This window comes from Taurulus bubalis (assembly GCF_910589615.1).
Source record: "Taurulus bubalis genome assembly, chromosome: 8".
NCBI classification, from domain to species: domain Eukaryota; kingdom Metazoa; phylum Chordata; class Actinopteri; order Perciformes; family Cottidae; genus Taurulus; species Taurulus bubalis.
This window is the reverse complement of record NC_136596.1, coordinates 11,586,027-11,606,848: the sequence shown is the minus strand read 5'-3', so window position 1 is coordinate 11,606,848 and position 20,822 is coordinate 11,586,027. Positions and strand designations below refer to the sequence as shown.

Sequence of the window (20,822 nt, the reverse complement as noted above, 5' to 3'; positions counted from 1 at the left end):
TCCTTTCTCACGTCACTTTACAGCAGACTTTCGCCAGGGCTTCAGATTCCTGTCCTGCACAAATAGCAGCCCAGTTTGGATAAGGTGGGCTCTTTAACCACGTCACAGTCTGTTTGGCCTCAGGAGTTTCAGAATCCATCATGTCTGTTCATGTGAGTCTTTTCTCATCTGTGTTGGTTGTGAGCTGGCTTGTGTCTCTTGTGTGACAGTCACATTCCTTTGAATCAGGGACAAAGATGCCATCATAAATTCACTGTAAACATTTCTCTTCGATCCACAACGTGTGCAGTTGCAAACTTTGAAATGCTCTTTCATTTCATTCTGGTCAGCAGGAAAAGAAAAAAAACATTTAAATAAATGTATCTACCCCCTCCCTCATATGCAATATAGTAAATATCTAGATCTTTGTGTAGGCCATGAAAACAGTATACATATATAAAACTTATTGGCACTGCATTGACGCATGCGCTAAAAAGCAACACTCGGTTCAGCCTGATGTTCATCACATTTCATGTCACATGGTTCCTGCAGATGTTCATCACTGTGACTCTGTTGGTGTCTTCTTTTAGTCCATCAATCAGTGGAGAATCTAAGAATGTTCATGTGTTGGCAATACAAGTGGCAACATGGATCGAGCAGCACTGGAAGTGGAGTCAAGGGCCAGCCTGGCCGGTCCAATGGAGTGTGGTGATTGTCTTAAATTGGCAGGAAAAAATGAAGGTTGTAAAGCTGCTCTTTTCACTGTCAGAAGAAAGAAAAAGGTGATTATCAACATGGCTTAAGCCTAAATGTGAACAAGGTAAGCTAACCGAGCACAGATAACCAATATCTGAACACCTTATGAGAATGACCCCAATGTGACCTGAAATAACAACCGGAGAAACAACTCACCAAGTAGACATCGAGAACAGATCCGTCATCACGGTCTATGTCCAAATCCATGGTGCTCTGCTCTGAAGTGAGGCAGATAGCACTGTCTTCCAGGGTAAACGTGGAGCTGGATGCAACGTCCTCTCTGAAACAGAAAAAATATATTCTCATGTTAACCTGTAGAAGACCGCCCTGAGGGTTTATTGTCTGGGTCAGAGGCAGTTAAAGTAAAGCAGGTGTCTAAACAGTGCTTGGAAACTGATGAAAAACATACTCTCCAAAAATAAATCACACACTCTGGCAGAGACGCTGACATCAAGAGACAAAGAGATGAACCGACGGGACGGGAAACCTGTCTATTGCCATGCCAAACTGAGTCTCAGAAATGTCTCACAGGAAATGAACAAAATCTTGACCAGATTTGACCACAATGACTCATCAAAATGAGACCGTTGTTAGGAGTGTATTTACCACAAATGGGCACAGTTGCATAAGACATAAAAACAAACATCAAAATGTGATTATTCTAGGAAAATGCACAAGTTAAATTAAAGTATTTTTTTTTCAGCTTGTGCAGCAGAAAATGTATTCAAAATGATGAGTAGGGAGTGTCACGTTTGCATTCAAATATGTCAGTGGAGCCAACTGAGCAAGAGCAAAAAGGAGCCCTCCATGCAGCCAATTAAAATGCATGTTAACTTCTCTTAAAATCTTGGAGGTAATTTGATTAAAACTAAATAATCAGCATACAATTTGCAACATACAAATACAAGTACTTCAAGTAGGAAATACAGAGCCTACACATGTATCTTTAAAAGGTAGCTTGACCATCGGGAGATTGCAATATTGTTCATCCTCCCTCTTTCCCTTTCACCCACCAGGGGGCAGTTTAAGAGCGGGTTTCCTTGGTTGTACATCAAGTGACTCCCTGATAAATTCAGCAATATGTTTTTTTCTTCTCCTTTTTATGACATAACTACTTTTTGTGTTCAAAGTCAAAATGAAAGCCAGGTCGCAGAGGAGTACAGTTAAGGAGATATATGGATGGATAAAGAGATGCATGTCAACAACAGCTTTGTTTTAAAACAACGCTAACCTGACACAACACAAGGTGTTATCACTGTAACAGGCAGACCAGCTGTCAGACAAGGATTATTGTTGGTGGCTACACAGTCGCCACTGCACCGCTTGTCCTCTTTTGTCACAGCCTTTCTGCAGCATAATGGCACAGAGTGAAGCCATGTCAAAGCCGCTGTTTAAATATTTATGAAAACAGTTGACAGAACAATGTCAGCGCAACAGCAGGTGACCGATGAAGAGACAGGACCGGGCAAGTCACACAATGAAGCCTCAGAGAGCAAGCTGAACCCGACACTGCTGCAGAAGGAGAGGTGAAAGATGGGGAAACAAGTAGAGGGCAGAGGACGAAGTGTGCAGAAGCTTAGCGAGAAACAACATTAAACTGTTCTTTACAGCCAGATGATATATGGGAGTAAAATGAGTGTGTGCTGTCGGTGTAATAGAGTCTGTGTTTTTTATATACGCTGATTATTATTTATCAATGTACGGTGACATTTTTGATTTGCAATATGATGAGGCAATAACGTATAAAGGTCTTCCACTATTAGTCAATACTGTGCCATAAAAACACAATAAACTGATGCAAGAGTTGGATAATGAAATAAAGTCAAGCCAACAAAGGCTTTCCAAGTAAAAACAGATATTCAAATTTCATGAAAAGATTTCTGTACTTCTGGAATGTTTTTCCCCCCCTGTCTTGTAAATGAGAGAGAAGAAAAGTGAACAGCATCAAACCACTCATCTTTTGACTTTAGTTTCTGTATCTTGTGTAGGATGTTTATTGGATGCATGTTGTCACGCCAGCTGAGTCACCTGCTCCACGCACGTCACCAATAAGACCATGTGACGGAAGAGGTCTGGTGACAATAACGTGGGAGTATGTGTACGTGTGTTTGTTATGGGCGTGGCAAATTCCAATGCCGTCCTTCTTGTCCTCCAGGCTGTAATGTGTACAGTAACCTTTCATCATGGTTTTAAGATGAAACAGTACACGGTACACCCCTAAAGCGACACGAAGCGTCATGATTTAATGAAAGCAACCAAAAATAGTAAAAAAAAGGAAAACTAGTAGATACCGTACCTCTCCTCTGTTTGGTTGTCCACATTGACAAAGATGGAGGAGGTGGAGATGGTTCCCATGGAAGAGCCCTCGTAGAAGGACGGGTTGGCAGGAACCAGATCTGGACGCAGGTCTGAGCCAAACACAGCTGAGGAGAAAACATTCATATGGATGTGATGTCAGCAAAGGAAAACAAGTGCACACATTCCCAATTGCCCATTTCCTATATTTCCGTCTGATCTTTGCTGCCCATTAGCCAATCAATATGTTCAATACAGCGTATAGCTGTGGATCGTCCACCAGTAAAAACGAGAAATATATATTCTTGTTATTTCTATGTGCTTTCTGTTGTGGAAAGTTTAAACAAGCCTAATGAATGAGACAAGGCAAGGCATGAGGATTTGATTTAAGTTAATTGATTAAATGGTTCCAATAAAACTGACATATTTCCTCGTATCAACCTCACGCTTCAAAGCAAATCTGATTCTCTCTTCCTGCTTTGAGACTGATTTAGTAACCGTAAAGAGAGAGTCAGGAAGTGTAACTATTCAAGTTGCTTTATAGCCACAGCTGTAAACACTGGTGGGGGAGTGCTTGGTTGTAAAGAGGACACATGACCCCATGGCTTCTCTGTCTGCTCCACACCTTTGTTTCTTCCGGCGTGGCGTTGGCTAACCCCCCTTATCATAGCAAACACAAAGGTCAGACGCTGTTGCTGATCATGTTCATCATTGCAGACACTTTCTTTCATCCTGTGTCAAAACAGCTGATTCATATGCCTTCTTGTTCTGGTGTCAGATTATGATTATGAGAGAGCAAGAGAGAGAGAGTGAGTGAAAAGGGAAGCACGGATAACACATCTTAAACTACATGACTCTTCTTTTACACATGCCCTATGGACACACACATGCAACTGATGGGCTACTAATAACAAGGTGGCCTCTGTTTTCTTTCCATCAAGGCCAAACACTGTATCAACCAGTGACAGCTAGCTCCCCGGGACAAGAGGACAACATTTTTATAGCCGAAGGAAAGTGGCTATTTATGGGTCTAAGTGTCTCTAAAAAAGCTCTAATAAACCATAAAAACTAGGGAATGATTAAGGTCATCAGAGACTAGGAGGCAGTTTAGAGACAGACATGTTGAGGATAATGATAAAATGGCAAGTGCATTTCCGATAATCATTCAAGTTTTGAGATACAAACAATCTCCTTAATAATTCAGATACTTCCATGAACATCCCTGAATGTTGTCAAATATCCAAGATATGGATATGGAACTATAAACTGTCACGGTCAGAGCGAGAGAGTGTTGTTGTTTTGTGTACCTTGTCCATCCAGACTGGCCAGGCTGCAGGCTCCTCCCAGCCCGTCCCTCCTGTCCTCCCGGTTCCTTTCATCTGCCTGCAGTGAAAGGATCTCCTGTGAGGACGACTTCAGAGCCGGGATGGACGTACGAGTCCTCTTTGAAGGGGAGAATCGCAGTGCTGCAGAGCAAAAAGGAGTAATTGAGGGAAATAATAGGAAAAGAGAGTGATACAAAAATGCAGGGAAGCACAGGCAGAAAGAGGAAGAGGAGCAGATCATTAGAGGAGATAGTGAAAAGAGACGATTATCCTGATTAAAGTAATGTTCATACACAATAAAACTCCAATGCTCTGCCTCCAAAATCAGCAGTAAAGTCATCAAACTGTTAAAATGCACAATGAAGATTGAAGTGTCGTCTAAACCATCCTTACTCTGCCTCCCAATCAGGGCATGAAATTAAATCCTTTCCTGTCATCTTCCTCAGACTGGACTTTGCGGCAGTTAACTTAATAGCATGGCTAAATCTCCAAATCTTTGCCTCAGCCATGTTCATTTCCAGAGGGGGGTTCCGCATGGTTGCATAACATTGTAACGATATTTGATGTTGAAGTGAAGTTCTACAACCCGGATCATTACTAGATCAGCAGTTTATAACTTCGTAATTTTGTTTCTAAATTTACAAACAACAAACTTTGTTTTGAATGACCTAGCCATGTGCACACGAATGCCCAGCGACAGACAACAGTAAAAAGCGTTGCATGTGGGCTGCTCTCCCTCCCATGTGCGACGGCGATCAACTTGCAGACTTACGCTGAGTCTTTCTGAAGACCCGTGTGCTCATGAACTTGAGGAAGCGGCTGGCATAAAAGCCGGGCCGGTGCACCGAGACGGAGTCCTGAGGACAGGCAGAGAAAATGCAGGGCTTTTATTAGAGAGCCACAAGTCGATGTAAGAGTATGTTACCAAATAAAAGGCTCATTCATAAAAGCAGCAGTGTCAGATTTGAGCAGGCTATCAACTCACTCCATCGTACACCAGGGCTTTCCACGAGTGTTCCAACTTCTTAATGAACCTGAAGAGAAACAAAACAAGAAGAAGCATTGTCACAAATATATCCGCTTACCCAACAACTTCCTCTTTCTGCTTGATAAACTTGAGACTCTTGCCCATTGGCACAAAACTAAGTCAGGTTATTTTTTTGCATTTAAGCAGAAAATACTTCAAAGTTTCATGTTATGTAACATTGTCTTTGAGGGAAGCAAGCTACCAGAAGTAAGGCAGGATTAGCAGAGACAAATTGGCCTATTTATCCCATATTTCTCCCTGACCCGATCTCACCTCGCCCACTCCGTGTGCATTTGTTCACCGTGTTTGCATCGACCAAACAGGCTGACATAGATTTACGTGACGCTTATCAATTTCCACGAGTTTGAAAAGCCGATGTGCCAAAAGGCCTCCTCCTCTGTCACTCGACACTTGTGCTCTCAGGGAAAGGCAAAAATCAATTTGTAAATAAAGAAGACTTATAGGCCGGAGAGAAAAAGTCCTTTTAGGCTTGAGGTAAAGTGGATTCCCATCAATGCAGGGTGATAATTCAACATTAAGAGGTCTTGTCATAGGGCACGCATCAATCGTAGCCTTGGTCAGTCCTCAACTATTCATGCATATGTTCTATTAATTGTCACATCTATATTGGCCATTGATGAGACATTTTACTTCTCAGAAACTGAGACAAACATTTCTGCAGATCAAACAGTCAAATATAAATGGGTTTCATGGTCGCGAAAGTCAACAGATCCAATCGATGATTATAAGAAAGCCTCTGTATTAGAAATAACATGATTGCAGGTTTATATAATCCCATAAACATCAGTACCTGTATGACTGTAGGATATCAATGATGCCAAGGAAGATGAGCAGCTTTTCTTCTTTGTGTGTTTTGGCAGGGATGCCACCCATCCTATAACATAGTAAAAACAATCCAGCAGTCAGAGAATAGCTACTGTTCCTCTTCTGCGATGCTTGAAACACTGTGCAAATGTTTATAAAAGAGGCACTTACAGTATTGACATTCATGTGTAATGCCGTTAATACGTGGAGCGGTGGCTGTGTTTGTATTTGTGTAGCTATGGTTATATGAGAGCCTGACTGTGTGTACACTGTCTGAGTGGTATGTGCGAGGTATGAGTGTGGTTGTATAACTGTGTCTGTGAGAAAAAAAGTGCAGAATAAGAAACAAACAGGCAGAGAGCATATGCCCAAATATGTGTGCATAATATGTGCACATAACTCACGTGTCGTCTGTGGTGAGGGCTTCTGCAGCCTTGCCGTCTCCCTGGATGGACTCCATGGCAGTAGAGTAAAGCACCCTCTGACCCACAGGTCTCCTCCCGTCCCCGCCGGCCTGGCCCAGTTCACCCCCCTCTCTCTGACTCTGGTCCAGGACATGCACACCCAGCAGTAAGCTGTAGTCCATGATCTTAAAACTCTCCAGCACCTATAGCAAATTACAAGACATGCAGTTATACAAGAAGAATCCTTTGCTTTGATAATGAATGGCACAAGTCAGATTGATATTTCACATTTTCTATGACCGGCGTGATCCCTGAACTTTCCTGGACTGGATGCTACACCTTCCGCTCATGTATGTATAGTGGCCTGTTTTGAAAAGCAATTTCTTTTTTCTCCCAAAACACTTTCACCACCTTTAAGGCAGTGAAGCCTCAAAGGCTGTGAGATATTAAAAGGAAATCTCCTGTTGAAACCAGTTTTGAGCTAAATAAACAAGGTGTTTCTCCACAGTGAGCCAAGTGTTACACATTGACCTTCAGGAGCCTTTTACCCAGTTTCCCAAGACTCTGTGACTTAATGTTTGCTACAGTAAAGCAGTCATGGCCAGTCAAGGGTAGAGAGAGAGATCTGGGAACAGGGCCAGAGTCAGGTAGCCAGTCTTATTTCATGCCCGAGACTGGGAAAAAGTTACTGCACTGGTTTATAATTCCGTGAATACAAGAGTGTGAGAAAGAGAGAGAGAGCATGACTTATCAGAAATAGAGAAGTGAAAGCTATGTACTTTTGCAAATAGCTTACTTTCCATTCAATCCCTTTACTCAAAGAGAACAAGATTAAAAATCATACAACTCTTTGTAAATCCTCAATCAGAAATCTCTCTGTATCAATTGCTTCAATTTGTGTGTCAGTTGATGAAGAGCTACACAGAGGAAGTTGAGAGGGAAGGGAAAACTAGGCTTGAGAAGAAACTGCCAAAAACACATAACACTAAGACTCATTAAAGTTCACCATTATTGTCTTGGGCATTCTCACTTACACTTCATAAATAACACAACCTAAAACAAATAGGATTGGAGGCAATACAAAAACGTGTGATATAATCAAAGAGAGCCTTGACCCAGAATCCAGAGAACATTGGCCTGTTTGAGTGAAAAATGCAAGACCAATGTTTTGAAGAACTACTTCCTCTTATCTCTGCCTAGATCAGCGGTCTTCAATACATGGTCATAAAAGATATTATCATTATTAGTTGTCGATCCAGTTTGCTTCTGTAATAGAAACGGCTGATATATAAAGTCACAGTCACACATTCAGACACACAAACACTAAATAGACTTAACGTCTGACTCAAACAAACACTGGGGCTTTTGTCTGAGCTTTTCCTTTTCCATATCAACGATTTCAGTCAAACTCCCCCAGCCTATTCAAACTATAGCCATTTTGAAAAACCACACTGCCTACAGAAGGCTATTACTGTGCATCATGACCCCAGCTTGCTCAGGCAAACAATCAAACCATCACAGCAGAAAGAAAACAGCTGCATATTTCTGTGATTGTGTGTGTAAGAGATTTTCTTTGGTTTCCGAGAAATACTGTTTATTTGCACAGGCAAAAAAAAAAAAAAAAAGAGTCAATAATCGGTTAGTGGAGCGGAATACTACTGATTCTTAGAGGCATGGCAGCCAAGTGGTTGTGCTCTCACTGCTCAGTTTTGTCACAGTGAGTGAGAAACGCTAATCATCACACTTCTGTAGGGATCGAGCTTTGTCACAGCATTCCCTGATCTTCAACAAATCTCTGATGTTTCTCAGTATATTCCCCCCTGAAGCAGTCCTCCACCTGTCTATCTCTGTGCCATTAGGGATGTAGAGCTCCCCATAGTGTTCACTTGCGTGCCCCACTTTGCAGTGACACTAATACACAGCAAGCTTTCTTAAATCTGAGACTGTCTGCGGGGAAGAACACAGAGCGTTTTATACTCCTTTTGTGGGCCTGCTGGATCACTCCCCCCATGTATCCGCCAACTCTGAGTCCAGTTACAATCACAGGAATCTCTCTGCTAAAGTATGCATCTATAATGAATGAATGTTGTATTCATTAATTATAGATGATGTTGCTACCCATGACACAACATATTCAATTAGGGACATATGGCTTATAATTGTGTCACTTGTAAAGGCATATAGACTGTATAACAAATTGAACTGTGAAGATTTTTTTTTTTTTACTGTGTTCGTTTATTCTCTCCGACACTGAACATAAACGGAGGATAAACAAATGTGTTTAAATTAGATTATACATGAAAGATAATACGTTTCAGATGTAATAATAATTTCACATTACAAAGTGGTATGAAGATCTTTATAGAGCTGCAATGCTTATTCAAACAATTGATTAGTCAATTGACAAAAAACTAATAGGCAACACTTTTGATAATCAAATCATTTAAAACAATTCCTGAAATGGCAAAACATTCCTGCTTTTGACTTGTCAAATGCAAAAATGATCTGTTTTTTTTCTCTGATGCTAAACTTAATATCTTTTACTTTGACTTTATAACAAGACAGCTACACTTTGTACGCAGTTTTTCACTTTTTGCTAACATTTTATAGAACAAGGAATTAGTTGAATAATGAAGAAAATAATCAGCAGATTATCGATTTTGAAAATCATTATTAGTTGAAGACCTGTATAATTAACAGCCATGATTATGAATGTGGTGCAGGATCCTGTTGGAGCCTTATACTCACTCCTGACTCCAAGGCCAGGGCCTTGGTTTTTTGCTGCCGAGATTGAGAGAAGCCATTGTTGTTTCAGAATCCCAAGGCTGAGAAGAAGGCAGCTGAGCTATACAGTAAATGGTTGTTTATGATTGGCTACACTGGCTGCTATGCAACCCGTATTGTCCAAGAATGCATGCCTTTATTGTCTGAACCATTATTTCTGCACTTGTTTGTGCATGCAATTAAAGGACTCCTGTTTCATACATTCTTAAACAGAGTTATGATGGTACGTAGATGTCATTTGGCGTGTGTTTTTCCAAACATGATGAGGTCTCTACTGCCAAATGTGTTGTGAACATCAGTGTCTCAGCCGCTTGACATCATCAGCATCAATATCACCCTCATGTCCGTCTCGTCAAACACACACACACAGTGAGCAGCAGAACGGTACAAACACACGCTCACTCGACAACAAACCCTCTCTGTCTCGCTCTCGCTGTACAGTAGAAGCCAACGTGAATTATTAATGTCTTGTGTTGTTTTGGCATTTGTGAAGTATCAGGGGAGCTGCAGAGTAATGAAGAGAGTAGACTTAAAGGGAAGAAAGTGTGCCCTGTGTTTCCCGAGCAGTGTCCCACATAACAGAAATATCTGATTTACTCAAACACATTGCTCATCCACCTCTTTGTCTCATCGCTTTCTGCTTCAACTCAACTCAACTCTGAGCTCCCACAGAAATCTCAATGCTGGAGAAATAGCAAAAGACACATTTCAGAGGCCTCACCACATATATTTTATTGAACAACAGTCCGCATCCTCATTCCCCCATGCCCTTCACACCCCTGTTGCTTCGCTTCTGCCCCTCCTCTGTGTTTTGTTTCGCAGCCTCAACTGGGGTGACGGGGTTAGCTGCTTACTCATGAAAATGGACAGAGATTCTGCTTAGAGGGCACTTTCCTTCCCGCTCAGGAGGCAAAAGCAGGAAGCCATGACAATAACAAACTGTACAACACAGCAGCTGCTTAACAGCCAAACTTACATACATACAGATATATACGCCATACCATATACTTTATACATGCAATATGTGGCACATAGAGGCCTTAGTGGGTAGACAGTTCATGTCCGGGGTACGTTTGGGCAAGGAAGTGTGCTGTTAGTTTATATAAATACTGACTTAGCAAGAGGATAGGATGTCATTCGGAGTGCAAACTGTCTCAGAAAACATTAAAAAGAAAAGAGAGGTCATCGATAAAGTCAGCATATTGGTTAATGATGATGAGAGAGGACCAAAACCTGAAGAGATCCGGCTCTCTATTTCTGGTAATCATTCTCCAAGCCAACATCACAAGACCCATGTTTGGGATCAAGATACTGTCAAAGGGCTGGGAAAGCAACAGTTGTTCACACCACAGACCTTTCTTGGAAGAATACTCCACTCTCCAAGAAGAGAAACACTAAACCACAAACAATTGTGGTAGAACCAGAAGATGTACTGTAACAAAAGTAATTTTCATGTCGAGTTACATTTTCCTTCCAATAACACACAAAGGAGAGGAGAACTGAAACCAGAAGAGAAGAGAGCTCTGTTGGCTAACAGGCTAATCTAAGTATACTTAAAGCACCACACTATTCATTACTGCCAACTCCGTTCCATACTCCATTAATCATGCTTGGTGATAAAACCAACACGGTTCTTCTATGCCAACACACTAATAATTTAAACATTTAACCGCTGGATTAATGGAAAAAAAACATTTGTTTGCTGAATGGTGCCATGCAGGGTTGCCAGGTCTGTCAGACTGTCTGGTGGGTCGGGCCCAGCAGGAAGTCGTCTCTGGGCCCGGTTGAATATCAGAGCGTGGATCCCATGGAGAAACGTTGTGTGTGTGTGTGTAATTACTGAATTGTCAAGCAGAACAAATGGGATTACAACACAGGGGATTTAGGCTCTAAACCCCATCATTAACCAACCACTATGAAGGTGAAGCACATTAAATCAGTGTCTGGATGTCACGTTGACATCAGCCATACAGCTATCCCAAGAGGTCATCCTCCATGTTTACACTAAGGACAACAGAGTAGGAATGTCACTGCACTATCATGTATTGAGTCTGCTGAGGAACCAGCCCAAAAGAAGTATTGCACAGTTGGACGACCCAATCAGCAATTCAGCTCTTCTGTTCTGTTTCCTTTTCTTTTTAAAACTTGGAGGCTTATTCCTTGCTTACAATTGTGGGCCACAAAAACGTCAGCAAAATCTGAAAATGTATTGTTCATGGTCCTTTAGGCTCCACTGCTTGGCTGTTTTCACAAAAATGTCTCCGGCACTGATGCGATGTAGAAAGACAAAAACGGATATGAAATGAAGTCTGGGCTATTTTCGGATATTTGATTTTGAATGTCGTTTATATTCATGCTTCTAAAAGCAGGGAAGTACTGGTGGATCACCGGAGCACACACATTATGTCTCCTATTAAACTCCCAATATCCCCTTCCAGCAGACAGGTCTCTTGGCCGCTGCGTGAAAATAGAGAAGAGTGCAAGCCTTTAGACCGGAGGACTATCCGAGTCTCTCATGTCTTAATCACATTCAGTGTTTGGAGAGCTGTCATGTACTGAAACATTGCAGCGCAGAGATGGTATAACAGAGCCCAGGGCAAACTGAGAGCTTAGACTGAACACACAGTGGAAACATACTGCAGTCCTACTGACAAACACATGGAAAATTTAACATTTCATTTTGTCCCATCTGAGATGTGCACACACCGTCCAAAACTAGAACACAATGTAATGAATTCATAGTGTTTAGGCTTTCATAAGCAGTCACAAGAATGAGAGGTCAGTGACATCCTTTCAACAGCTATGTCCCTTTACTCCAGTGATTCCTAGGTTTAAAGCAATCTGCTCGAAGCTCTGATATGGCACAAGACACAATGTCCATGTGGGGCTGCACACAGGTCAGAATGTTTTAGCAAACGAAAGAGAGACATGAGAATTGGCCTTTGAGGGGAAATAATCTGATAATAAAACATACTAGACTTCCTTGTTTGTTGTGCAGTTTCATTTCATGGAAAAATAGTGACCTTCCTGTTGCAGTCCAATAAACAAAAATGAGCATGCATCCACAAAATCACTAGCTCCACACACTGCTAAAACCACTTACCCGACAGTCTCTCTGCAGGGTCTTCATTAGGTTGTTGTACGTCTCTGCGTCAAAGTAAAGCCCTTCTTCATGCAGGTCCTGGAAATCCAGGTCTTTGCAGGTTGGACAGGTCTTTTCTCTCTCTTTCCTGGACGCTCGTCTCTTGTAGGTGGATCCCTTCAGGTCATATTTGTAGTGCATTTTGACGGAGCGGGGCAACACGTTGTTCATAACCACCAGTCGGATGTTGATGCCTCCAGACTGGATGCAGTACAGTCCGTAGAATTTGGGAAGCAGTGTGCGTGGATTCTGGTTCAGATTCTGTGATGCGACATAATAGACAGCTTGACTTTTATTACAATCATGTTTTATTGATGTATTCATCTAGTTTGTCCTCCATCCGCTTGACTGAGATGCTTTTTAAATCTGATGGTGCTAATGAGAACGTTAACTGTATCTGATTTATGCCACCTAAGCATCTGAAGAATGATCTACTCAAATTGATTGATTTTGATTTTTTTATACTCCCATTCAACATTCAGACCAGTAGTTTTGCTTCCTGACTAAGTGCTGGAGATCTCATGGATCCACCATAAGTGACTCACCATATAGTATCCAGGCAGTAATCTTTGGAGAAACTTGGCCTCTTTGTGCTGGACGGTTTTAATGATGAACTCGTCATCGCTGGTTAGGTAGAACAGAGAGCCACTGGCCCCCGGGTTGGTCAGCTCAATCAGAGGCTCATTTACGAGGGAGTACTGAGGAAGGAAAAAAACACACAAAACAGTTTAATATTTCACACGAAAATATAGACAAACTTCAAGAAAACAGCTCCATTTGGAACATATCCAGACATAAACAGCTCTAAACACATACACTATGAAACAGACAAAATGTGTTAAATGTGCTAAAAAAAAAAAAAAGATGCTACAACACAGACATCTTTTGTTTATTTAGTATCAAATATCATGTGATTCAAAAGTATCAGTTTTTTATTCAGATACTTGTTTCTTGGTTAGTGTCTGCTTACACTATGTAAGGTAAGACACTGATGTTGGGCGATAAGGCCTGGCCTGTTAGAATTAACCCCGAAGGTGAGAGATGGGGTGTGGGTCAAGGCCACGCAAGTTCTTCCAGATCAATCTCAGAAAACCATTTTTACATGGATCTGACTCTGTTCATAGAGGCACTGTGGATGTTAAAACCGGAATGGGTCTGCCACAAACTATTGCAACACATTTTGAAGAAAAAAGTTTTGTCTATAATATAGTTTTATGCTGTAACGTTGAGATTTCCTTTAGTTAAAGCATAACTCGTATAAACACAGCCCCAGAGACAATCCACACAAAAAATGCACGATTGTCAACATACGTTTGGCTGCATAATGTCCCGTATGTCAATGAAAGTGGATCTCTGTCGACATTGTTTTCATTGCGCAAACACACTAATGAGTTGCAATGAGAACTGCAGATTGACCAGATCTCTAGTACATCTGGATGACAAATCTGTCAGCCAAATGTTAATAAGATCTTCTGACATTTGACTGTTGGTGCTAACAAACAGGCAAACTGTCTACTGACGTGGACATGAACAGAAGCTCCTCAGACACAGGCAATAAGGAGGAGTTACTGCTTGTGCTGCTTCTCAATAAAACACCAGAACAGATCGAGAGCCTTCATCCCAACTGTGGCAATCAACGTGTGAGGGAGAGACTGTGATAGCAGCCAACTGAAGAGCAATGTTAGATGTTAATCGGTGCGTTATGGGAGCATGTTCAGAGGAGCAACACTGGAGGCTTCCCTCTCCAGAGACCCCTCCACTGATGGCCGTTTGCAGTCACGTTGAGTTACAAGCACAAACACATCCGTGGTTTGTTGCATTTGCATTCTGTGTGTGTGTGTGTTTTAATTAGACTCTGCTGTAGCCTCTGTCTGAATGAATTCATCATCACCTCAAGGACATCAATCCACAAGTACATCCTCTGAGCTGCTGTGCCTCATGCCGTCCTCACTCTGCTGCCTTTAAGTTACATTTTGCCTTGGTCTTTCTTCCAGAGCCCTTTGTCTTTCACTTATGCAGTAATCAATTTGGCATTCAAAAACAAGAATGTAGCTTGTGGGGTTTTGAAAGGCTTACGAAAAAGAAATGGCAACATGAACTGATAAAGCCCATTTTGTTTGTTTTGTAGGGATGAATAGGCAACAAGGTATATACTCTTTGATGAGCAGCAAATTACGCAAACATAAAGGATGCTACATGCCATCCTTTATGTTAGCGTAATTTGGTGATGGCATGTAGAGCACATAAAAAAAGGCCTTGACAGGGGTGTTTGAACATCTCTAAAAACATTACTCTCTCTTTCTCGGCCTGTGTTTGTGTCTTTAATTGTGCTGGGAAATCACAGAATCAACTGCTGATTTCATTCAGCTCTGGGAGCTGGATCAAGCTTTTGTAATGAGGACGCGCTCCGTTAGCTCAGTCATTACCTCCAATTTCTCCACCACCCCAATGTTTTTCCTTGACTTCATCCTCCCATCTTGTCTTTCCTCTGCACAGATGGTGTGCGGCATTACCCACCTTTTACTCAATAAAATACACAGCGAATTTGATGACTATTAAGTACGCACTGAGGTAGAAGATTAATGTTTAGTCAATGTTGAAGTAACCCAAGAGAATTGTCTCTTGCGTATGGGTGCAATGGTCGTTTTACTATGCACACATAGAAACAATGGATTAATGGACAATTTGATTGAACTACTCAGGTGGACAAATAATCTCTAAGCAGAAATAGTGTGTGGTTCAGTATAGAGTACTCTTGCATCAGATATTCAACAATGTTAAATGTGTTTTTTTTTTGGCACAGTGATGGATTTAATTACTTAAAGCAATAGGGAGGAGAATATGCATATTCCCTTTCTTGTCGAGAGATAAGATTAATATCTCTCACATGTCTGTCGACTAAATATGAAGCTACAGTGAGCTGGCACTTAGCTTAGCTTTGCATTAAGACTGGAAATTATACCCGCAATTCAGATAGCAGCTCCTCAAAAGCTCACTGTCTAAGTCATATTTGTTTTTGGTTAACCCATACAAAAATAGAAGTAGAATAACTACAATGTGTGGTTTTACGTGTGGTTATGTGCAGGACCATTTCTTGGCAGTAATTTCCTGGTCAGACAACCAATGGAGAAGTCATTGTGAATAAGCATATTTCCCAAAACATTAAACTATTGCTTTGAGTCTTTTTTCCTGGGTAGAAACCTGGGTTTTATTGTGTTTTACTTCAGTAATAGAATTAGGATATGAAGACTGGATTATGAGTTTATGACTGGATTATTTTTTTTATTATTATTATTATTTTGTGAAGGTGGAATAAACAATAACCAGTTACGTCTCAGGTAATTTTCAGTCTTACCAGGTAGTCGTCTGGTTTGATGCCGAACAGATCCCTGAAGTAGCGGAAGGCCAGCGGGGCATAGGTCTTGAAGCGAAAGTCAGGATAGTGATGTGCTGGGGTCAGGTTGCTTCCCTCACTATGATTTGTAATGAATTACCAACCACGGCAGGAAACAAGAACATATATTGGTTCATTAGATACATTATTCCAACACTAATTCAAATAAGGCTGCATAACATTATATAAGTGAACAACAGTGTCATAACACACACAGTCATTCTCCAACCGAGGATCACATGCAAGCAGCACCAAGTGGGAAAGTGAACCCTAACACCTAATCTTTGTGCCCGGGCAATTGACTCCCAATAAGTGTATCAGTGAGCCCTTGTAATGTGCTCCACCCATGAATGAACAGGCTCCAGTAAAGTCATCCCTGGGAACCCAGATTCACCAGTATTGTGGTGACAATCTGGCTTGTCCAGAGTTCTTCGCCTGGAGACTGAAGGTGGCTCTGATTACTGGTTGTAAACAATACCACACAACACATGAACCTCGACTCTGAGGTGGAGAAAGGGAAAAGGTGAAAATAGAGAGCAGCAAACACACAAAATAGCCTACATTATTTTGTTGATTTGACTGGACCTTAAAACCTGACATTCTTTAACGGGCTTTGACAAAGACACGTGTCCCAGGGGAACACAACGATACGGGAGCAAGCGCGTTTGATAAGGTTAGAATGAGTCAGCCGTCAATTTTAGCAACCACCACAAATCTACAAGAAGTAGGTTGATAAAAAGTTTTAATTTTCAGGGCACCTCTACATCTAGTTAATATTCTGAGGACTTGGATGGGTTTCTGGGTAAAGATGCTACTGCCTTGTTGTTTTATGCTGGTGCAATATTCAGTAATGGGATACAGGGATAAAAGTGGTGAGAAGGAGGGAAGCAAAAGCGCAGAGAGAGAGAAAGTCGTCTCAGCCACTCACTCAAGACACTATGGCAGTGACTAGAAAGAGAGGGGTTTGTGTTTGTGTGCTTTTACATATCAGAAACACTTAGAGAAAGTAAAGAGAACTAAGAGGGAAACGGTTACGTGTAAGATGCAAGTTGTAAGACATCAATTTTCTTTGTATTTTGTTTGTTGTATCTTTTTTCCTAACCATCCAACGTTAATTTTTATTTTCAGTTGGATTTCCGTGTGAATAGCTGGCCCTGAAGATAACTACAACTTCAGTTCTATTTCACCGTCATGTGAAAAGGCTTGATATTGGGTGCAGATTGCGGATGATATAACAAGCTAGCTTTGAACTATTGATATTTATTTTCACTTCTCAGTCAAGCAACATAAGGTTTTTAAACACATAGGGCAAACACAGAAACCAAGAGCAATGTTTGAGTTTGGTTGCTGAGCAGTACAATGTCTATGTGCGTGCCAAGACCAGGTTTGCATGAACCATAATGAGTTTGCATATCCTGGTTCAGCATCTGCCGGTAAACCCCAAAGTATTTCCTAGTTGGACTCCAATCCTCTTCCTCGTCTTGGATGATCCATTTATTTGGCCACAAATAGAAAAAACAACCAATAAACATATTTTGCTTGATTCTCACCTATTTATTTTTGTAGGAATCATTGCATGTTTTCCAGGATAAAACATACAAAGCAAGTTTTTAAATAATTAACACATTCAGCTAACATAAAATTATAATGTCCCCAAAACTGACTGTACGTTCTACTGTGAGACTGGTGCTGGTAAGTGACGAGGCAACTGTATAAATACAGTATGTGTCTGAGCATCAACATGCAATAATGTATGTGTGAATACATTCCTGGGTCTGTTTTAGATTATGTCAAATGTCTCTATAAACAGATGATGTGATTGTGAATACAGCCTGAGATGACCACACACTGACATGTGTGTTGCACTGTGGCAGTAAGAGGCACACAGTAAGATGATTTCACAGTTCTTGGCAGGATAATCCTCCAGAATAGTTTTATCCCTGCATTACGACTTAGACTACCAAAATTCACTTTGTTGATAAATGATGACAGTTGCAGTTTGTGGTAGCAGCATAATTTCTTCGGACTGGATTTCCAACGCTTGCAGTTTCCACTGAGCATGATTAATAGTTTTAAATGTATTTAATGCAAGATCAAGACATATAATATTTGAGCGGGCAGACACACAAAAAGTTTAGTCTTAGTTGCTTTCCATTCATTCACTTTGCAGTGTCAGGAAATTGCCGCAGCAAAAGAGCAGCCTGTTACCACCTACGCATCATCTGTTTTTATGTCCTCTGATTCACTGGCTCTTGTAGACCAAATAAACTTGAGCTTATGCAAAAGTCTGGCTGCTATTTTGAATGATAATTAGCAATTCTATTAACTCACGCATTGAGGGATTGCTTTCAGAAAATGTATATATGATAGAAGATGTCTTCCTGTGTATAGAAGCGGTGTGCGCAAGTATAAACGTGTGTCTGTGTGGGTTGACACTACATAGCACTGACCTGGGCAGAAAGACACTCTCCACCACATAGAAGTCTTGCATAAGCACGTCTCTGTCAGGCTTGGAGGTGAGGTTGCCCACTGTATAGCCAATACCGAGCTGAATGGCCCCCTTCAAGGCCGATGACGTGGTCTAGATGGGAACATAGAAGAGAAAACAACCGATTAGTCATACTGTCATTCTTATCTTCATTGCATTCACCAATAGCAAAATTCTGGGAATATTTAAGGTGGAAACTTTCCATAGGAATTAACGATAATTACTGAGAAATTATGTTAGATAACGGGAATACATTGGAAGATTAGGGGTTCTTTGCTCAGGCTATTTTTAACATGTCGTCTGCAGATATAAACAAACTTGTTTAACATATTATTAGCAGACATAATCCATTAATTTGCAGAACTCCTAAATTAGAATGTTAAATCAAGGTACATTCCTATTTAATGGGATGCTGGCAAATTACCTGTAAGCAATGAAAGCGTTCTGCTGTGTAGTGGAATTTTGTAGTATGTATTCCACAATAACTCATTAAAACCCTGAGAGGGCTGGCTTATAAACACACAACAAGACCTGAAACAGTAGTAGCTGTTGTACATGGGTAGCCTTTTAATGGTGACATCTTAAGAAATGTCGCCAAAAGCAGTGACGTCTAAAGTTGTATATTTTAAAGGAAAGGAAACAAGCGTCACCAGCACTTTACTGAGCTCTGTCAGCCGGCAATGGCAGGGGTCAGGACATTATGTCCTGGAGAAGGACAATTATAAGAAATCATGTGACTCACAAGCTCAAAAGTAACGACCTTTTGGTCTTGTTGGCTCTAAACAGTAGCCTTCCAAATTAAATCTTGTGGAAGCAGGTTGACATTAAGAGGAAAATACAACCATACACAGTATTTACCTTTTTGTATGTTTTCTCTCTGCTTGTGCTCCAAGGCCCTCCCATCCCATTTTCTGTTGTGGTAGACATCTGAAAAAGACGGAAACAAAACATGATAAAGTAAAATTACTTTATCAGTAAAATTACTTTATCACTGGTGCTAATTTAAAATTACTATTCCCATCATAAATTACTGAGAAAGTCAAAAGCATAAACTTACCCTGCCTAAAGTAAAGCTGTGCCTGACAAAACAGCAATCAGGGCGACATCTCTTGATTATCAGCCAACATCAGGAGGTTTGGATATGTCCCCCTCTGCAAGAGAACAGACACACAAGCTAGTTTTACATAATGAAAGAAAACAGGGCAAAACAACGCTCACAGCCTCTGCATTAAGTGAAGCTGCTCCCAGTTAAGATGTGACTGAGGATGGAATGAAACATGTCCACCAGCAAAGATACCTTGATTAACTGTTGAGGCCACTTTAATGCGATCCCTCTCCTGTTAATCTCTGCCTGATAGCAAAGGCAATTCAGTCTATTTCGAAACTTTCAATGTTGAACTGGCCTCCAGCATGAGATCACTGCTTTGACAGTCACTCATGAAATGTTTATATATATGTGTGTGTAGTAACCATCCCAACTCCTCTTATTAGCCTTGCTCTGGAGAACAATACAGTCCTGACAGTCCGTTTGGCTGCCAATTCACAAATCGTACTGTGCAGACATAGAAAGTACACTGTAATGTACTGGCACCTTATTCTCAGCTGCAGAGTGTGTATATATGAATACTAGCCATGGGGGTTGAACGTATCTGATACTGCTGCCCAGCTTACAGAACCAAGTCCTTACTGAGCCACAAAAAAACATTAATTTCCTTATATGTTCTCCATGGATTGTATTGTACCATTCCCTGTCACTCTCTTATAAATGCAGCCATATCCTCCAGTCACCTGCTGTGAGCAGCAATCACATTCCCATCAAATCAGATTGCACTGAGAATATGCACTCTATGACACTTATTTGGAAAGTCTTACTACCAGGTATCTACGGTATCATAACAAAGTTAGACAAAAACAAACACCAAATAAGTCTTCAAAAGCAGAAGGGTGTCTTTAGATACACACAGATAAAAAAAAGAATGTACCAGACACTAAACTCTTATCTCCAGACTGAGTCCTGATCTGTATACCAGCTCTTCTGTTGCTATAAACAAGAGACAACACCAACGCTGATGAATTTTAGCTGGAAGAACAACTCCCAACTACCAATATTTGTTTTTGTTGGGGTTTATGCATAATTTAAACCATCACTATCTCATTTAAAATAATATTTAGTAGTTTTTGTGACCATCTTTGGAAGGTCGTAAGGCACATAATGTCACACAGCAGAGATTATTTTTGTCGCATGTGACTGGAACTGGAAAATCCTGTTGTCAAGCTTTGACTGTGTCTTTAGAAATTAATCAGAATAGTTATCTTCCCCGCTGATCAAAGAAGTGTTGATCCACCTGAGCCATCATACTGTCAGACTTGCTGTGTGCTCTGAACCTGAGGAATGTTAATGAG

At 41.0% G+C, this 20,822-nt stretch overlaps 1 protein-coding gene across 1 annotated transcript; it reads right to left on the bottom strand.

The window, feature by feature from the left end:
• Nucleotides 1–620: 620 nt before the first annotated feature.
• Nucleotides 621–19,346, bottom strand: pip5k1bb (phosphatidylinositol-4-phosphate 5-kinase, type I, beta b; the record flags this gene model as incomplete). Its single annotated transcript, XM_079222366.1, has 13 exons — nt 621–741; nt 892–1,015; nt 3,032–3,158; nt 4,338–4,496; nt 5,128–5,212; nt 5,341–5,389; nt 6,194–6,277; nt 6,612–6,814; nt 12,499–12,798; nt 13,083–13,235; nt 15,893–16,010; nt 18,382–18,512; nt 19,278–19,346. The coding sequence occupies 13 exons, from the start codon at nt 19,344–19,346 to the stop codon at nt 739–741; spliced, it is 1,605 nt and encodes a 534-aa protein (XP_079078492.1). The 3' UTR covers nt 621–738.
• Between the last annotated feature and the right edge of the window lie 1,476 nt (nt 19,347–20,822).